This window comes from Numenius arquata, chromosome 9 (assembly GCF_964106895.1).
Source record: "Numenius arquata chromosome 9, bNumArq3.hap1.1, whole genome shotgun sequence".
Taxonomy (NCBI): Eukaryota; Metazoa; Chordata; class Aves; order Charadriiformes; family Scolopacidae; genus Numenius; species Numenius arquata.
Genome location: NC_133584.1, coordinates 60,582,282 through 60,599,613, shown reverse-complemented (window position 1 = coordinate 60,599,613; position 17,332 = coordinate 60,582,282). Strand labels below are relative to the sequence as shown.

At 54.1% G+C, this 17,332-nt stretch overlaps 3 protein-coding genes across 5 annotated transcripts in view; 1 reads left to right on the top strand and 2 right to left on the bottom strand.

Moving 5' to 3' along the window:
- Positions 1–409: 409 nt before the first annotated feature.
- On the bottom strand, positions 410–6,236 carry CENPO (centromere protein O). The gene is made up of 6 exons (XM_074153563.1): positions 6,029–6,236; positions 5,379–5,548; positions 4,924–5,035; positions 3,441–3,700; positions 2,821–2,992; positions 410–1,200 (listed from the first exon to the last, which is right to left on the bottom strand). The coding sequence occupies exons 1-6, from the start codon at positions 6,057–6,059 to the stop codon at positions 1,076–1,078; spliced, it is 870 nt and encodes a 289-aa protein (XP_074009664.1). The 5' UTR covers positions 6,060–6,236; the 3' UTR covers positions 410–1,075.
- A 538-nt stretch (positions 6,237–6,774) lies between these two features.
- PTRHD1 (peptidyl-tRNA hydrolase domain containing 1) lies at positions 6,775–7,938 on the top strand. Its single transcript, XM_074153562.1, has 2 exons — positions 6,775–7,011; positions 7,768–7,938. The coding sequence occupies exons 1-2, from the start codon at positions 6,775–6,777 to the stop codon at positions 7,936–7,938; spliced, it is 408 nt and encodes a 135-aa protein (XP_074009663.1).
- A 1,410-nt stretch (positions 7,939–9,348) lies between these two features.
- The window catches only part of NCOA1 (nuclear receptor coactivator 1), a 66,376-nt gene continuing 58,392 nt past the window's right edge, over positions 9,349–17,332 (bottom strand). Inside the window, exons 14-20 of one of the 3 annotated variants that reach the window (XM_074153025.1) lie at positions 16,576–16,890; positions 16,311–16,412; positions 14,605–15,004; positions 13,474–13,648; positions 12,167–12,350; positions 11,283–11,372; positions 9,349–10,305 (exon numbers count right to left, since the gene is read on the bottom strand). In XM_074153025.1, the coding sequence (XP_074009126.1) occupies positions 10,135–10,305; positions 11,283–11,372; positions 12,167–12,350; positions 13,474–13,648; positions 14,605–15,004; positions 16,311–16,412; positions 16,576–16,890 (1,437 nt within the window). In that variant the 3' untranslated portion in view covers positions 9,349–10,134. Of the gene's footprint in view, positions 10,306–10,395; positions 10,453–11,282; positions 11,373–12,166; positions 12,351–13,473; positions 13,649–14,604; positions 15,005–16,310; positions 16,413–16,575; positions 16,891–17,332 lie in introns of those variants that run through there. The other 2 variants (XM_074153026.1, XM_074153027.1) reach the window with 2 other exon arrangements.

Here is a 17,332-nt window from a genome sequence, read left to right as displayed (position 1 = left end):
CCAGACCCCGCAGCAGTTTCGGGGCTCTGCCTCCCCTCATGGGAGCGGTAGGAAGAGGGACCTCGACAGAAAAGTGCCACATAAATCTCTGCAAACTCAAGTCTTTTTCCCCGAGGAGGTCCCAGCATGAGGGGCAGGAACCTGAAGCCACGACACACAAAAGCCAGAGGTTACACTCCAATGGATTGTTCAGTCCAACGGGGACAAGGAGCTCTAATGATGAGAGAAACAATTAAAAGAAAATTATAAAGTGCTTTCCCTGAGCCTTATCGCATGTGGGACTGGCATAAAAATGAGAGGAGAAAATACTGTCATTTAAACCATGTTATACATATATTGTCACTTAAACCCCATTCCACTCTAAAGCAACAAGGAAATCAACAGAAGATTTTTTTAAACACCGCCATTTCAGTAACGTAGAAATTTTATTAACAAGTTTAAAAAGCACTGTGACAAAACAGCAAGGTTTTAAAGATCTGATCCAAGCTTGAAGCACAACGAGGGGACACCAGCAAAGCTGCCCCGTGCCCGAAGGGAAGGAAATAGCAGGCGTAAAGCCACTGCTGGTGGGAAATTTCAGTTTAATTTCTGTAAAATTCAGTGTTTAATGTTTTGGGGGGGGGGTAACAGCCCACCCGAGGGCACTGGCGGTAACTAAACCTCACCTCTGTCCTTCCAACACCCTCCAGCTTCTCACCTGAATTCCCTTCCTGGCAGTAGTAAGCAGGGCAGAGAGTATTCCGCGCTGGATACGCTCACGGTGCTGATCTATAGGGCACTGCCCCCCAAAACACCCAGATCTTGAAGGTTTAATATAGTTTCTGATTCCAACCGGGAGATGTTTCCCCGCAGCTGTGGAGTTCCGTGGCACCAGCCCCAGAGATCGGAGCTCAAAGAAGCGAGAAACACAGCGCTGAGGAAAAATTACCTGCAACAAGAGACCCAAAAGCCTGGAGGAATCATCGCTCTCCAGACGCAAACCAGGCCGGTTCCTCCTCGGGGGGGTTCCCAGCAGCAGGGCTGCAATCCATGGGAAATATCTGCATTTCAATGAGCTCAGGGAGAGTTACGGGGGTTACGGAGCTCCGACCAAGCTTTCTCCAGCGCTGCTGAAGGAGGGGAAGGCTTTGTGCAGGGCCACGCGGCGAAACAGGTCTGTGTGAGCCTCTGCTGTCTCTGCTAGAGCTGCCGGAGCGTCCGCTGGCAACAGGAGGGGACAGATCAGTGGGGAACACCATAACTCCACCATAAAACTATTTGCTTCTCGTTCTTCCCTCGTCCCCAGGCAGTTTTTCCGCTCTCCCCTGCCATGGAGTTTTTCTTCTCATAACCCTTCTCTCTCTCCTTCCTAACCCTTCGCCTCTTGCAGCTCTCCTGTGAGGTTTGGTGGCTGCGGAGAGCGGTGCCTTAAGGAACACCCAGAGCTGGAGGGCGAGGACAGGAATGGGGAGCCTCAGCCACCTAATTTGCTCTCTTGGCTCAGAAGACACTGAAATTGGTGAGGAAAGGTAGAACTTCACCTAGAAAGGGATGGCTACTGCAAGGAAAGGAGAGGGGGGACTGTTGATACAAAGAGTCATAGAATTGTCCAGGTTGGAAGGGACCTTTCAGATCATGGAGTCCAACCATCAACCCACCACTGACAAACCCACCACTGACCCATGTCCCTCAGCACCACGTCTGCCCGGCTTTTAAATCCCTCCGGGGATGGGGACTCCACCACTGCCCTGAGCAGCCTCTTCCAAGGCTTCACAATCCTTTCCATGAAGAAATTTTCCCCAATATCCATCCTAAACCTCCCCTGGCGCAACTTGAGGCCATTTCTTCTTGTCCCATTGCCTGTGACTTGGGAGAAGAGACCGACCCCCCCTGGCTACACCCTCCTTTCAGGGAGCTGTAGAGAGCGAGAAGGTCTCCCCTCAGCCTCCTTTTCTCCAGGCTGAACACCCCCAGCTCCCTCAGCCGCTCCTCACAAGACTTGTGCTCCAGACCAGTGCACGGCTCCTCCTCCAGCCCCACTGGGAGCCAAGGAACTGGCAGAACAAGCCACGATTGATGGCAGAGAGAAGGGATTTTCGGTCCCAGCTGCTCTGTTCGCAGCTCCATCTAGCTGCACCTCGGTCCAACCAGTCCACGGCCCAGCCAGAAACACAGGGAGACAAAGAGACAACCCATTCCTCACCCCAGTTTGGCATTTATAGTAACAAATAATGCAGATCCAGGTTTGAGCTGTGCCATGGTGTCCAGACTGCACGAGACACAGCGCTGGGGCCAGTCTTGGCCGTACTGGGAGGAGGAAGCAGGTGGTGTCAGGGAAAGGTTTTCAGGCAGGGATCTTCATTAGGAGTATTAAGATCTTTGTTATGAATATTTTACAGCGTCTCTGACACTTTCTAAAGGACGATAAAAACTTGTCCCTGCCTCTCTCTGCTGTTTCCCTGCACGACGTGCCAGCACCCCCCATGATGCAGCAGGAGCAACTAGAGCCTGGCTGCACCAGGCGTCAATTAATCATTTCTCTAATTGCATTGAGAGAGAGAGAGAGAGAGAGATATTCCTGATACTGAAAAGATTGTGTCTTATTTGCCTACAACTAGCCCTCCTGCAAGAGATCTGCCATTTTGTGCTAGGGATGAGCTACAGCTGCTTCAAGACCCAGCACCGACTGCACACAACCCCTTCTATAACCTTTTCTCCCTCAGAAATATGACAGGTTGTTATTTTCTGCCCCCAAACTCAACTAGAAAGAAGCCCCGTCCATCTGCAGACCCACAGTATGGTCTTACACCCCCCAGACAGAGCCCCACATCATCCACTTACGTGTGCAGGAAACGACGACTTCAGTGGGGAGGCTGCAGCAGAGATCTCCATAAAGCAGCCTCGCGCGGAAGGGAAAGGTCTTGCTTTTACTTGACACGTTGTAATTAAAGACCAGCAAATTACACAAGGAGTTCCTCTGCAAAGTGCCTTCTATCTGGTCTGAGAAGTGTTCCTGGAAGGATGGAGATATGAAAAGTAGGAATGGAGCTCTGTCTGGGAAAGACTTAAACAAACACACACCCTTAAACCGTGTCCTCCAGCAGCTTTTTACAAGTTCCGAGCTATTTCAGCTTAGGGACCTCTGGAGAGGAGGAGGCAGTAAATTTTAAATCATAGAATTATAGAATTGTCCAGGTTGGAAGGGACCTTTCACATCATCGAGTCCAACCATCAACCTAACACTGAGCAGAGGAGCAAAACATTCAAGTACACGTCAATGGATGAAACAGGGAACCGAGTTGAGAGTCACACAATAATATGTGAAGTTCTAAAAACCAGAACTCTGAGTGTTCCACATAAAGAAAACTGCCCAGATTTTCCCCAGCACCTTAGAAACTCGTAACACTGGGTACATCAGAGGGAAAAGGACAGGTGACCGTCATCGCTGAGGCCGCTGGTACCTGTAACTGGTCTGCCTGGTATCTCCTCCCCACGTAAGCGTTCAGGTGGTCGGACAGGACAGTCAAGAAGCGCCTGATGTCCGTCTGCAAGTATTTCTTGGCAATCTGCTGCAGGGGGATGAAGATAGGGAGGGAGTGACGGTAAATCTGCACTTCTGGCTTGGTGAGCAGGTCCAGGTGGTAGGAATCCAAGTAGGTGCCCTCGTAAGCCGTGCTGATGCAGAAACACACTCCCCGCTTGGTCAGCTTCCCACTGATCCCTTGGGGCCAAAAAGAGAGGGTTTATTCGGGGCAACTCTAACTCCTCACTGCAGACTTTGTGGGGCAACACAGAGGGGGTCAGTCTCTTCTTCCAAGGAACAGGCCATGGGACAAGAGGAAACAGCCTCAAGTTGCACCAGGGGAGGTTTAGGATGGATATTGGGAGAAATTTCTTCATGAAAAGGATTGTGAAGCCTTGGAAGAGGCTGCTCAGGGCAGTGGTGGAGTCCCCATCCCTGGAGGGATTTAAAAGCTGGGCAGACATGGTGCTGAGGGACATGGGTCAGTGGTGGGTTGGGCAGTGTTGGGTCGATGGTTGGACTCCATGATCTGAAAGGTCCCTTCCAACCTGAACAATTCTATGATTCTATGACTGCAAGAGAGGCTCCTGCCTCCTCTTACTGGGCCAGCTCCGGGAGCTCCCCAGGAGGATTAACGACTTGCAAATATTTAGGGACATAAAACAGAGGAATTTTTTAATAAGAGAACTCTAATGATTTCAAGCAGCTTAATTAAGGTAGCTCAAATTCCTATTAACTGAGTTATGGTGTCAATTCATAGAATCATTGAATCATGGATTTGCATAGGTTGGAAGGGACCTTTCAGATGGAGTCCAACCATCAACCCAGTACTGACAAAAAACCATCACTAAACCATCTCCCTAAGCACAATGTAACCAGAAAATTCAAACACAGGGCGAGAGGGAGAAGAGGGTGCCCCGGGTGGAGGAAGACTGCGCTTCACCACACCAAGGAGAGAGCTCACGGGTGGGCTCAGCCTGCTCCCACCAAGCAGGACTCGCATCCTCGTGTTGTCCAGGGCACAAAGCAAAGGGGACTCACATTGGAAACCAACATATTTTTTAAAAAACCTCAGGAGCAGATGAAAAGGGGGGCCTGACCTCACAAGTTTGCTTGGAAAACCCAGACCTCTGGATATTTCACTGCCTAATTCCCAAAGATTTCATTCACAAGGTAGTTAAACGTTTATCCAGAATCTAGACCTTAATTTAAATGATACAGTTCAGTAAATAATAATTCCTGGAACACCCCAGAGGCCTCCTGTGAAAGACAGGGAATTATAAAGTTACTGCTTCAGACTCTAAAGGCTCCAAGCGCAACAGCAGCAACATCAACAGGGAATTTGCATTTCAGATCAGGCTCAGTTTTCAAAATTTAGCATCCCAGAAATGCAGCCATTGGCGTGAATCTGGAGATCTTACCTGTGAGGTAAAAGATCTGCAGCATGGACTTAACGCTTTTTATCTTCCACTCTAAAACAGCTTGAGCGCTGGGCTGGGCCCGGTCCGACACGACTCCTTCTTTCCCAAGTTGCTACAAAAGCCAGAAGAGAAGCAAGGTCAGAAATCACTGACACAGAAACTTCACCTACAGGGAACACAGCCAGAGACTCAGAGAAATAATAACCCAGCTCTGAAAAAAGTGAGATGGCATTTCAAGCAGAAGAGGGGAAAAATGAGGGAGAAAAGGGGAGGAAAAACTCAAAAGAAGAGTTCAAAAGCAGCCGCATGACCTCCAAGCGAGTAGATGCAGCAGTTCTGGATTATGTGGCGCTGAAAACAGGGCACACCAGGACTATATGTCACTTAAAAAGGGAAAATAAAAAAATAAACTCAATAAATCCACCCTCTGAGAACAGAGGCACACCCTTTCTCACCCCTTTTTGCTGCAGGTCCAGTTTAGCCCTCAGCTCATCCCTCTGGAGCCTCAGCTCCTGCACTCTCGCTCTCAGCCTGGCCAGCTTCTCCTCCTGCTGCTCTGTTTCCTCCTGCTTCATGGCTGCCTCGTAAGCCTGCGCCTCCAGCAATTCCAGGTGAGCGAACACCCCTGCGAGGAAAAGCACGACACGCTCGAAAATCCAGGCTGTGATTATTAGTGGGGCTGCACTGCGACACCCGAAACAAAGCAGGTCCAGTGCAAATACATAAAAAACCCACTTACAACAGATTTTTCCAAGGGGCAGACGACAGGAAAAATTCTGGCAAAGAAGCTTTTGGGAATTTTAAACAGTGAGGCTGAGTGCCAGAAGACCCTAAACACTGCCCCGCTAAGCTCCTGAAAAGCGGAGTGAGCAGCAAACACACCAGTCCCAATCCCAAGAGATCTGCAATTCCCAGTTTTATTTCAAACCCAGTACAAAGAGCAGCGAAGCAACATCGCTGAAGCCCCCATATCCTAAATTGGCCAAGGGTGACTCAAGGCACAACTTGGAAAGCCAAGGGGTCACTTCTTGCCACAAGCGTTTTAGGGTTCAACTCCTGGGGAGGACACGCTTTGCACCCACACCCTGCACCCCAGACAGCTCACCCTCTGGTGAATATGCCTTCCTTTCCTCCATCTTCCCTCGTCACTCTCCGTGTCAGCCCTCCCCGGCCAGGCTCTGTCTCCTGGGAAGCGGCGACGTGGGGACAGCGAGAGCTCTTCTTCAGGGGACCTTCCTCTTGCTGCTGCACCAGGACTCCGAGAAGTGCCGAGGGCAGGTCTAGCACCCGGGCTGGCCCCACGCAGGGACAATCTGATGGGTGAAACGGCACGTTAATGAACCTCGTGAGGTTCAACAAGCCCAAGTGCAGGGTCGTTCTTATTTCACCATTTCTTATAACCCACCATTTCACACCAGCCCCACAAGGAAACTTCCCCGGAGCGAAGGCACAGACAGGATTCTGTGGACTCCGCCATCAGGCCGAGCCCGGAGAGCCGCCACAGCCCCGGGGGGTGACAGGAAGACACCGGGGATCTCCCCACGGGGCCCAACCGGGCCGGGCCCCCGCCGAGGGGGACGGGGCGGAGGGGGGAGCTGGGCAGCCGGGAGCCCCCCCTCCAGGGGGACTGAAGGGATCCCACCAAAGGGGACAGGGACGAGGGGCCCGGTTGCCCCCACCCCAAGCCCAGTTGCCCACCGGTCCCGCACTCACCATAGCAACCGGCGCTCAAACTGCGCGCCTCAGCGCCGCCGGAAGGACGTCAGCTCGCCAGACACCGTCTCCTCTCGTTTGCCGTACAATAAAATGGCGGCGGCGCTGCCTCCATCTCCTCCCCGCCTCACTCCCAGCATGCACCTCCCAGCAGGCTGTGCGGTGCCGTACGGCAGCATGGCGGCGCCCGGAGCGGCGGCGGGGCTGGTGCAGTACGTGGTGCTGCGGGGAGACCTGGCCCGGTCGTGGCCGCTGGGCGCGGCGGTGGCTCAGGGCTGCCACGCCGCCCTGGCCGCCGCGCATGAACACCGCCAGCACCCGGATACCCGCGCCTACCTGGAGATGGGCGGCGCCATGCGCACCGTCGTGCTGGAGGTGCGCGGGGCAGGCCGGGAGCCGCGGGGCATGCCGGGAGTGTCGCGGGCGGCGGCCATTTTGGGCAAAGCCCTAGGGGGGTGATGAGGGGGCTGCGGGGGGGGCGGAGGGGCTGTGTGGGCTCGGGGGGTTGAACCGCGGCCTAAGCACCCCCACGATGGCCGCCAGTCCGCACCCCCTGTGGCTGCGAGGCCTCCGGGCCCAGAGGCGCCGTTATTCTGTGTGAATCCCCCTCGAGGGCCGCAGCAGCCCTGGTGATCATACCCCGCTTCGTGAGGAGGTGATCGGGGCAGCCCCTGTGTGGACGTGGGCTGAGGCTGCGGTGTTTGCCGCAGCATGCTGAGCTAGGCAAGCTGTCCAGGGGCAAAAAAAAATAACAAAAACTACTTTTTTGAACGTTTACAACCTGTGTTAGCTGAAAACCCTCAGCTCCTCCCTCCAGTGCTTGCAGCCAGGGCCTTCAAGAACAAAATGCCTTTTAGGTAAGATGCCCGTTAGGATTGCCCATCCTAATATCTCCAGCTGGCCACTGACCTTAGCAGCAGCCACCTTGCTTTGCCTCTTTCCCCAGCACTGCCTTACACCCCGGCCCTCACAGGGAACCGTGGGGCCCAGACCAGGCTGGAGGGAGCTTTGAGCAACCTGGTCTGGTGGGAGGTGTCCCTGCCCATGGCAGGGCGTTGGAACTGGATGATCTTTAAGGTCCCTTCCAACTCTAACCATTCTATATGATTCTACGACTTTGTCTCTTCCCAGGCTCCGGATGAAGCTGCCCTGACGGCGCTGGCGGAGACCCTGAAGCAGAACAGCATTGACCACCAAGTGTGGACCGAGCAGCCTGAGAACGTGGCCACCTGCCTGGCCCTCAGGCCCTACCCCAAGGACCAAGTGCACCAACACCTGAAGAAATTTAAATTGCTGAAGTGAGCGGGCGCAGGCAGCTCCTCCTGGGCGAGAGCCGAGGAAAGCTGCCGTGTTCTCGGGAGCGCTGTGCTAATGGCCAGCAGCAGGTAGTCGTCTCCTCGCGGGGCGATAGCGGTTACACAGTGTGAAACGGCTCTGTGGTGGGGAGAATTAAATGTTATTGTTCTGTGCAGAATGTGCCTATGTGTTCTGTTAACACTCCAGTGGCTCCCTGTGGATTTAGTGCTGGTTTTGCTGCCGGTGTGGCCGTGCTCCCAGTGCTTCTCCCACCTCCACCCCTCGCTCTGTGGCTGCGGAGCCACGTTGGATCGCTTCTTCCTCCCACACCGGCGCGGCCGGTTTGTCTGTGATTATATTTGGACAAAACCCCACCACGAACAGCAGACGGCAGCATCGGCCACTCGCTGCAGCCCTCCTCCTGCAGCAAAAATGTTTGAAACCAGCCACTTAGTTAAAAAAGAAAGTGCGTTGTCAGCTAGAAGTGCGCCCGCCCCACCTCTCCCCGTCATGGTCTTGTTAATCCCGCTGTCACCCCCCTCCTCCCCAAAATTTCCCCATTTCCAGCTCCCCAGCGTGAGGAACTGTGGTGATGGGGTGGGGGTTCCCTGTGCGAGGACGGGGTGACCCCTGGCTGCCCCACACCTCCGGCCCCGGCATCCCCATTGGCACAGAAACAACGAAAACGTTAAGAGCTGGCAACTCCGGTTCTTTTTTTCTTTTTTTTCATTTTTTTTTGATTGATTTTTTTTTTTGTCATCTTTAACTCTTGCAAATGTCAATCAACAAAGCTACACATTTTTTTTTTTCCACACACCAGCGCGATTTTTTTAGAGGGAAAAAAAATAAAAATTCCCCCCCCCCCGTAGCCGCCACCTCCCTCCCCCCTAGAAGTCAGCAGTGAATATTAAAAGCGACCCCCCCCCCCCCCCCAACTAAAAGAGAAGAAAACAAATTTATACAGAGCTCAGAGCTATTTACAGTGACAGGCTTGAGGGGAGAAAAAAAAAAAGCTATCTCCCAACAGAGAATTCAATTATTATTATTATTTTATTATTATTATTTTAAATAGTTTAAGCTACCTCAGCTGTTAAACACAATCAAAGCAGAAAGAACCGACTGCTTAATTTTATTTAATATTTAATCAGAAAATTTTATCTACAATAATTGACAGACCCCTCCCCCCATCCTTCCCCCTAAAAATTATTGCAGTTTTTTCCCCAAACTGTTCTTTGTCATTTTTTTTTTTGTCTTTTTAAATTTTTTTTCCTCCTCCTGTTGCAATATACACATTGTAGTCCCCCTCCCCGTTTCGCCTGTTTCGGAGGCCTGAAACCAGCATAAAACATGGAAAAAATGGTGGGTCAAAATACTCTTAAGTCTTTTTTTTTTTTTGTCTTTTTTTTTTTTTTCTTTAAAACCGACAAACTCACGATTGCTAGAAAAAGCTGATTGTACGCACAAGCGGGCTGGGGCGGAGGGGAGAGAAGGGGTTTTGTTTAAGCGTGAATAAAAAAAAACGGCTTTTTCCCCGCAGAAGTCCAGCGCCGATCCCCTTCCGTGCCCCGTGCCGAGACGTGATCAGTGACAGATCCAGCTGAAACTGAGATTGCTCTTCCTCCTCCTCCTCTTCCTCCTCCTCCTGCCGCCGCCGCAGTCCTCCAGCTGCCTTCTCCCCCTCCCCGAGAAACCTTCCTCCAGGTTAAGAAGCCAGCAAAATGATTACAAAAATAAGAATCATCTGTAATTTTGGCTCGAGAAACCGACTGTCCCGCCTCGGCGCTTTGCCGACATCCGATGCTTCTTTTTATTTTTTTTTTTAAAAAAAAAAAAAAAAAGAAAAAAGGGAAAAAAAAACAAAGGGAAAAAAGGGGGGAAATGGAAAAAAAAGGGGGAGAAAAGAGGGAGAAAAAAAACAAAGGGGAAAAAGGGAGATAAAGGGACAAAAAGGGGGGGGGAGGAAAAAAGGGGGAAAAAAGGGACAAAAAAGGGAGGAGAAAAGGGAAAAAAAGGGGGAAAAAAAAGGGGGAAAAACCCACCCTCCCCCCAGTAAAACAAAAAACCCCTTTTTGCTCCAAACACTACGAGCTGAAGAATGGCTGCGGGTTGAGATATCAAAAATCTCAGAAAAATATATAATATATATATTTATATATCTCTGTACGTCTTCTTATTTAAATTTCACATTCCTCGAAAGGCGATTTATTCAGTCAGTAGCTGCTGAAGAAGGCTCTTCTGCTGGCCCGGCGGCGGCGGCGGTGGCCCGGCGGCGTTTTTCGGGGTGCCCAAAGGAGCCGGCGGGTTGAGGTAGGGATCTCCTACCAAATTCACTGTACACTGTACGTCAGCAAAGACCTGAACCTGTTGTACCTGCTGGGACACAAAAGACAAGAGGGGATTTAGCGGGGCCGGGGCAGGGGCCGGCGGCGGCGGAGCTGGGAACTACGTGAAGTGGAAACTCACTAGAGACTTCCTCTAGTCTGGAGCCACCCCAGAGAAGAACTCTTCTGTCTTCTTGTCCTATAAAAAGAAAACCGCTGCAACTCATTCGGCTCAGCGAGGTTCGGAACGTTGCTCATCCCAAAAAAAAAACAAAAACCAAAAAAAAAAAAAACCAAAAACAAAAATGGGGGAAAAAAACCGATTTTTGGGGGGGAAAAAAATCAAAAAAACCAAAGCCCCCCTTAGCCTGGGTGAAGGGGAGCCGCGGCGTGGTGGTGGTGGGGTGGTGAGCGAGGTCCAGCGCGGCTGTTTGATGAAAATTAAGAGGTTTTGGTGCATCTCGGCGTGTCCCTACGGAAACCAAAGCTGCGCTACGGGGAAGGGGGAGGCGCCGCCGGATGAGATGGGGAGGAACCGTATCGTCCCCAGGAGCCGGAGCTGGGCAAGGCTTTGGTGGTGCTCAGTGCTGCTCGGAGGGACGGACGGACGCCGTCCCCGCGGCCTCCCCCATCCAAATTTCCTCGTTCTGCCGCGTTTTAATGGCATTTTACCGGCCGAGCCTAGGAAAGAAACCCTCCCCGCTCGCTGGCAGCCCAGAGCCGGGGTGAGGGGCGTTTAGCACCAGCACTGCTTTATTTTTCCAGCTCGGCCCCGGCGTCGACGCTCTTCCACGGAGGCCGAAAATGCTCACGGCAGCGGCGCGAGCTTTGATGCCAGGAGCGGTGCTGGCGTCCCCAAGGGCTGGCCATCACCCAACGCTGGTGGGACCGCGGTGGCTTCGAGCCGATCCCAGTGGAAACCAAGCAGGTACGGCCGGGAACATTCAGCCTTTACTGGGGAGGGGGGGGAAACCCGTCAAAACTTCCTCGGGGGGGTACCTGAGATGTGTTTAGCAGTTTCTTACTGACCTGCGCCCCATCTGCTTCTGTTTTCAAAAGGTCAGTGGAGGAAAGCTGGTTGCAGTAAAGGCCCGCGGGTCTCAGCGCCGGGTCATTTACCTGTCAAAAGCAAGATCCAGGCTCAGCCGGGGGATGCTGGAGGGGCACTCGCTGCCCTCCCGAGCTGAGGTTTTGGGGGATTTGGGGAGGGGATGCTCATGGATGGGGGGTTGTGCTGCCAGTGTCCTCCCTGCACTGTGAGCTGCAGGGTTTTGGGGCATCGGTGGGGGGATCCGAGTGAGCAAACAGGACCTGTTTCACCTTTCTCCCACCTCCCGCACCTTTGCCTGGGGCTCCGGAGGCATCTCGCCCCCAGGGGAGCACGAAATGCCCCCCAAACTGCTCAGCGAGAGGGGTAAAAGCCACCAGCTTGGCCCTTGCAGGGGAGGGACCACCCTCCTTCCTCACCGAGTGCTGTGGCTGCTCCCCAGGGGGGGCTGCAAGCCCCGAAACCCACGAGCCAAATGGCACCAAGACAAACCCTGGCAGCTAAAAAAGTCGGTGGCGTCTCACTCTGGCCCAGGGAGGCTCTCACCAAAGAGCTGAGATGCACCAAGGACCTGTATCTGACTATTCCCATTCCCAGTTTCACAGCTCTCCAGGGATGGGGGACAAATGGACCCGCCACCAAGCCCACCAGGAGGGCTGGAGATGTTTGGCACGTCCCTGCACTCCCCAGGGACACACAGGACATTCTGTGGCACTGGTGGCCTTGGGCTCCAGCAGAGCGGCAATACCAGACCTTTGCTGCTCCCTGTGTCACCCCCTTGGGACCCTGATACACCCGAGAAGTGACTGTAGAACCTCCGGGAGCTGGTTGACCTTCCCAGGAGCGGGAAGGACACGTCACTGACCTGCTCCGAGCACATAGAGTTCATCCCGGGCATCTGCAACGAGTTCATCTGCATCTGTCCGGCCATGGGGTTCATGTTCTGGACGTTGGTGTTTCCTCCCGCCATGGAGACGGTGATGCTCATGTTGTTGTACATTCCCTGCTGAGCGGGCGCCGCCTGGTTCTGCCCCGCTTGGCTGAAAACGCTGAGAAAGAGGGGAAAAAAGTCATTAGCCAGGTGTATGTGGCAGTGGAAGGCACCTCGAGATGTCTGCTGAGCTCCTGGGGTGGCCCGAGCCAGCCTGGCTCTCGGTGATGCCGACGTCACTTTCGGCAGTGAGTGTGGGAGCCCTGCCAGGTCCTGGGGACAGCGGGAGGGACGGATGTGGCTTAACCAGTGTGGTGGCTGGGAGGAAAGGAGGTGGCCGCTGTGGGGACATCCATCCTGTAGCATGTGTAGGATGTAGGGGACATCCTCCCGCTGTAGCAGGAAGCTCCTCAGGGTGATGGGGCAGAGCAGGAGAAACACCAGCGCCAAGAGAGGGATCAGCACAGGCTTTTGGGCTGGATTAAGGGCCAGTCAGATGCGAAGCCCTGGTCTATGTGACACCAAGTTCACCCCTTCACTCCAGTGCCCTCCTTGTAGCCCAACTTCTGCTCCAGGCAGAAGAACAGTTCTCCATCACCAAGACAAGGTGAAGCATCCCACCTCCACCACAGCTCCCATCTCATCCCACCCAGCCCAGTAACCTCCTGCTCTGCGCTGCTTGACCAGAACTGGTCAGCTGAGCTACCTGCACAGAGCCAAGACACAAAGCAAGGAGGTCCCCAGGTGAGCTTTTGGGGTTTTTTTCCCCCCATTTCTGGAGATCTGAAGCTCAAATCTGACTCATGGAAAAAAAAGGGAAGGAGTCTGGTGACTCTTCCCATTTGCTTCCCTACGTCAGAGCTGGACACATCTTAAAAGGGTCACACAGTGACCTGGGACCGCTGGTCTTGACTCAATTTATTGTCACGTTTCCTAAGGCCACTTTCAAAAGACATAATTAAGCCACTTGTTTAATTAAAAGACTGCTTCATGGCTTATTCAACACGCGTCCTCATTCATTTAAATGCTGTGGGCTTCTGGCTGCCTCTGAGGTGAAGACAAAGGGTTGACGGTGACTTCTGGAGGACATCATGGTGCAAGGACGTGGCCTGAGCTCACGTGTCCTCAGCCAGGTGTCACCTACGGACACTGCCACCCCTGCCAACCCCCTACCATCACCCTGGTGTCACCTTGCTGTCCTCTCTCCCGTGTGCTCCAGGTTATGCCCACCATGATCTTACTTGCTGTTGCCCATGGCTCCTTGCTGCCAGGTCTTCATGTCGGGCGACTGGTAGCCCGGTGTTGGCGGGGCCGGCTGCAGCATGGGGCTTTGCGAAGGCGGGAGCTGGGGTGACATCAAGGGGCTGCTGGGGCTGAGCGACGGGGCAAAGGCGGGTTCGCTTTGCTGACCCATGCCTGAGGAAGGACAGACGGTGTCAGCAGTGCCCAGACCCCCCACCAGCACCCCCAGTTCACTCCTCCTCCCCCCCCTGCAACTGCTGGCATCGAACCAGAAGCATCAGCCTCGACTTTCGGTCTCTGGTTTGAATTTTGAGCAGCTGGTATCGCTCAAATGCAAGTATTTCAGGGACGAAGGAGCAGGGAAACCCCCCTCAAGTGGTTTCCATCAGCAGAAGTTCCTCTTTAGCATCACACCTGGCTGGGAAACAGCCAGGGTAATGATGAGATGGTGCCCAAGGAGGTTCCTGCAGGGCTACTGCAGCCACATGGGGGTTTTCTCTACTCATCAGTGATGTCCACCTTGCTGAGACCCTCAATGTGAAGTCCTGCAAGACAGTGCCCATCTATAGGCAACTCTGCACCAGATCACCCATCTCATACGTGAGGGGAGATGGAGATGAGATGTGGGGAAGAAGTTCTTTGGTGTGAGGGTGGTGAGAGCCTGGCCCAGGTTGCCCAGAGAAGCTGTGGCTGCCCCATCCCTGGAGGGGTTCAAGGCCAAGTTGGAGGGGGCTTGGAGCAACCTGGTGTGGTGGGAGGTGTCCCTGCCCAGGGCAGGGGGTGGCACTGGATGGTCTTTAAGGTCCCTTCCCACCCAAATCATTCTATGAGTCTATAAGGTGCCTGCAGCTCATTCCAGCCATCTCAGGAAGGCTTCAGCCATTTTCAGAGTGTATATATTTAAGGAAGTGCAATTTCGAGGCTGCCCTGCAGTTCCATTTTCAAGAAAAGAATTAAACAATATGATACATTAATATTTTTTGGAGATTCAACCAGAAAAGGTCTCCCCCTTTGAGAGGTGGAGACCAGAGAATGGACCAGTTCACAGGTTGGGTGGAAGCCCTGTCTTAGCTCTGCCCTCTGCCTCTCTCCCTCCCCACCGCCGGATGGTTTTCCAACGCTCAACGTACCTGATCCTGAATACTGAAAGATGTTCTGCTGCATCTGCGGGGTCATCCCGGCGCCGAACTGCCCTCCGACGCCGCCCATCATCCCCCGGTTCACCATGCTGCCGCGGTTAGCCAGCGCCGCCTCGGGGTTGGACGCCAACGGCGAGAAGGGACTGGTGGAGGTGGGAGGGTTTCCCGGGGTCGTACCGTAGTTTGGGGGGTAAGGGAATTGCTGGGGGGGCGCTTGGGGCAAGCGAGCGGCTCCGATCTGTACCGGGAGCCCGGCGGAGGGAGGGAGGTTGTTTCCGAAGCTTTGCTGTCTCATCAGGATGGCTCGTTGCTGCATGAGCTGCCGCTGGCGGTGCTGTTGGCTGTAGAGCTCGCGCTGGCGCTGGGCGAGCATCTGGGCGTTGAGGGGAGGCTGCGGGGAAAGAGGCGGGGGGATGCCACAGTTGTCATCGTTACCTTCCGGTGAGCAAACAGCTCAGAGCCACGATGCTCCCCCCTCCCCGGCTCGGTTTGCAAGGAAAGCTGGAAAAACCCCCGAAACGCTGTAAATTAGCCCGTTCGCATCACTGCAGGGCAGAGCCGGGTGGAGATATTAAAGATCAGCCTCTGCACGTGCCAAATGGCAAAGCTCCGGGAGCTGGAGCATCCTCAAGTTGCGCCAGGGGAGGTTTAGGATGGATATTAGGAAAAATTTCTTCCCCCAAAGGGTTGTCAAGCCTTGGAAGAGGCTGCCCAGGGCAGTGGTGGAGTCCCCATCCCTGGAGGGATTTAAAAGCCGGGCAGACGTGGTGCTGAGGGACATGGGTCAGTGGTGGGTTTGTCAGTGTTGGGTTGATGGTTGGACTCCATGATCTAAAAGTTCCCTTCCAACCTGGACAATTCCATGATTCTATGACCCCCTGAGTGGGGAAAAGAGGCTCTTGGTTACCTGGCTGTCACCAACCACCCCTCTCCTCCATGGGACCCACTTCTTGTACCCTCACTGGGATGCTCCCGTGCACCAGAGCCCAGGATCCCTGACCTCAGCCCTTTGGGCTGCGAGCTGTTAAAAAAACCCCCATCCTATGAGCTTTTCCATGACCTTGGGCTCGTTCCCCATATGGAATTGTTGGATTTAATCAACTTAAAAAGCCCGACAAAGCCATCAGCGGCTGAAATCGGAGTTAAAATGGGAGCCATTCCATCCCCTTCCCTATCACTAATGCTCCCCACGGCACATTAGAGATGTCGCCCTGTTTCCCAAAAAGGCAAAGGCTTCTCCAAGAAATGGAATAAAGTCACCAGAAGCCAGCTACGCTTTCCAGCCTCTCCTCGTACCCAGCAGATGTTTCATCCGCTTTATTAGAAGCCCAACAGGAACTTCAGGGCCTGGGGATTTGCAGCATCAATAAGGAGAGTTACCAGAGATTCTGGTATTTAAAGGATGGCATCTATTTCCTAAAAAATCCTTCTGGATTAAATGCTGCAGCCCATCCTTCTCTAAGCAATAACGAGGTACTTAGACCTTGAGCAGGTGGAAGAGCTGGAATAATCGTGAAACAAAAAAAACCAAACCCCACAGCAGCTCATCTTGCAGCCGCCTTTCCGCAGGCGGGAGAATTTTTCTCTCCCGTTAATGACAGCGAGGAGCGAGCCAGGCTGCGCTACCAGGGAGGGCGCGGGGATTAACCCCCCCAAGTTTCTTCCCAGCCGGGAGGACCGTGCCGCATCCCCCTCACCTGCGGCGTGATCTGCTGCTGCATCCCCGCCCGCATGTTGATGCCCACCGGGGAATTGGCTGCAAACTGGTTGAGGATCGCTTGTCGGTTTTGATGGATCAGCTGGAGGGGAGAAAATAAATAAAAAATCCAAGGAGACCTTCAACACTCTGATCCAGGAGCTTCCCACCCATCCCATCCCTTCCGATTGGGACGGCTGGGCTGCGGGCAGGACCGAGGGTCTCTCCATCCCCGCGGCCCTGGGATGAGGAAAGGGAAGAATTACCTGCTGCTGCCCCTGCAGCCGCTGCTGCAGCTGAAGTCGCAGCTGGTTGGGGGCCGTCGGGGGTCTGTTGAGCGTCTGCCGGGGTTGCATGGCCATGTTGGTGGGGAAGGCGCCGCGGGGCGGCGGTACCTGCACCGGCACCGGTCCGAAGGAGGGCTTCTGCCTGACCATGCCGGGGAAGGCGCCGGGGAGGTTGGTGGTGGGAGAGGCGGAGGAGTAAGGCTGGGGGTACATGCCGGGTTTCTGCTCCATCATGAGAGGTGGGGTGGCTTGTTGGGGCTGGAACCGCTCCGTCAAGGCTTCCAGCCCGCCGCCCTGGCAAAGGAGGGAGGAAAAGATCACTTTGGAGCCCCACCGGGCACCTGACCCTTCCCGGGAGAGCTCGGAGGGGACGGAGGACGTGTCTGGCATGGACCAGCTCGTAAGGATGCTGCTGCTTGTCACCCTCATCCCTGGGCCAGGCTCCAGCCCACGTGAACTCTGTCGGGGAGGACACTAAACGCCCGCTCCCCGGGGCTTAGCAAACCTTAGAAGGTTGAAAATTATTTATTTTGGCTTGTTTGGGAGCAAAGACCAAGGCCAGGCTTTTCGGAAGGGCTCAGGGCTCATCCCCCTGGGGGGCTGCATCGTACTGGTAGGTGATGCTGCCTTCCTCTGCCTCCTCTGCCTTCCTCTGCCTCCTCTGCCTTCCTCTGCCTTCCTCTGCCTCCTCTGCCTTCCTCTGCCTCCTCTGCCTTCCTCTGCCTTCCTCTGCCTT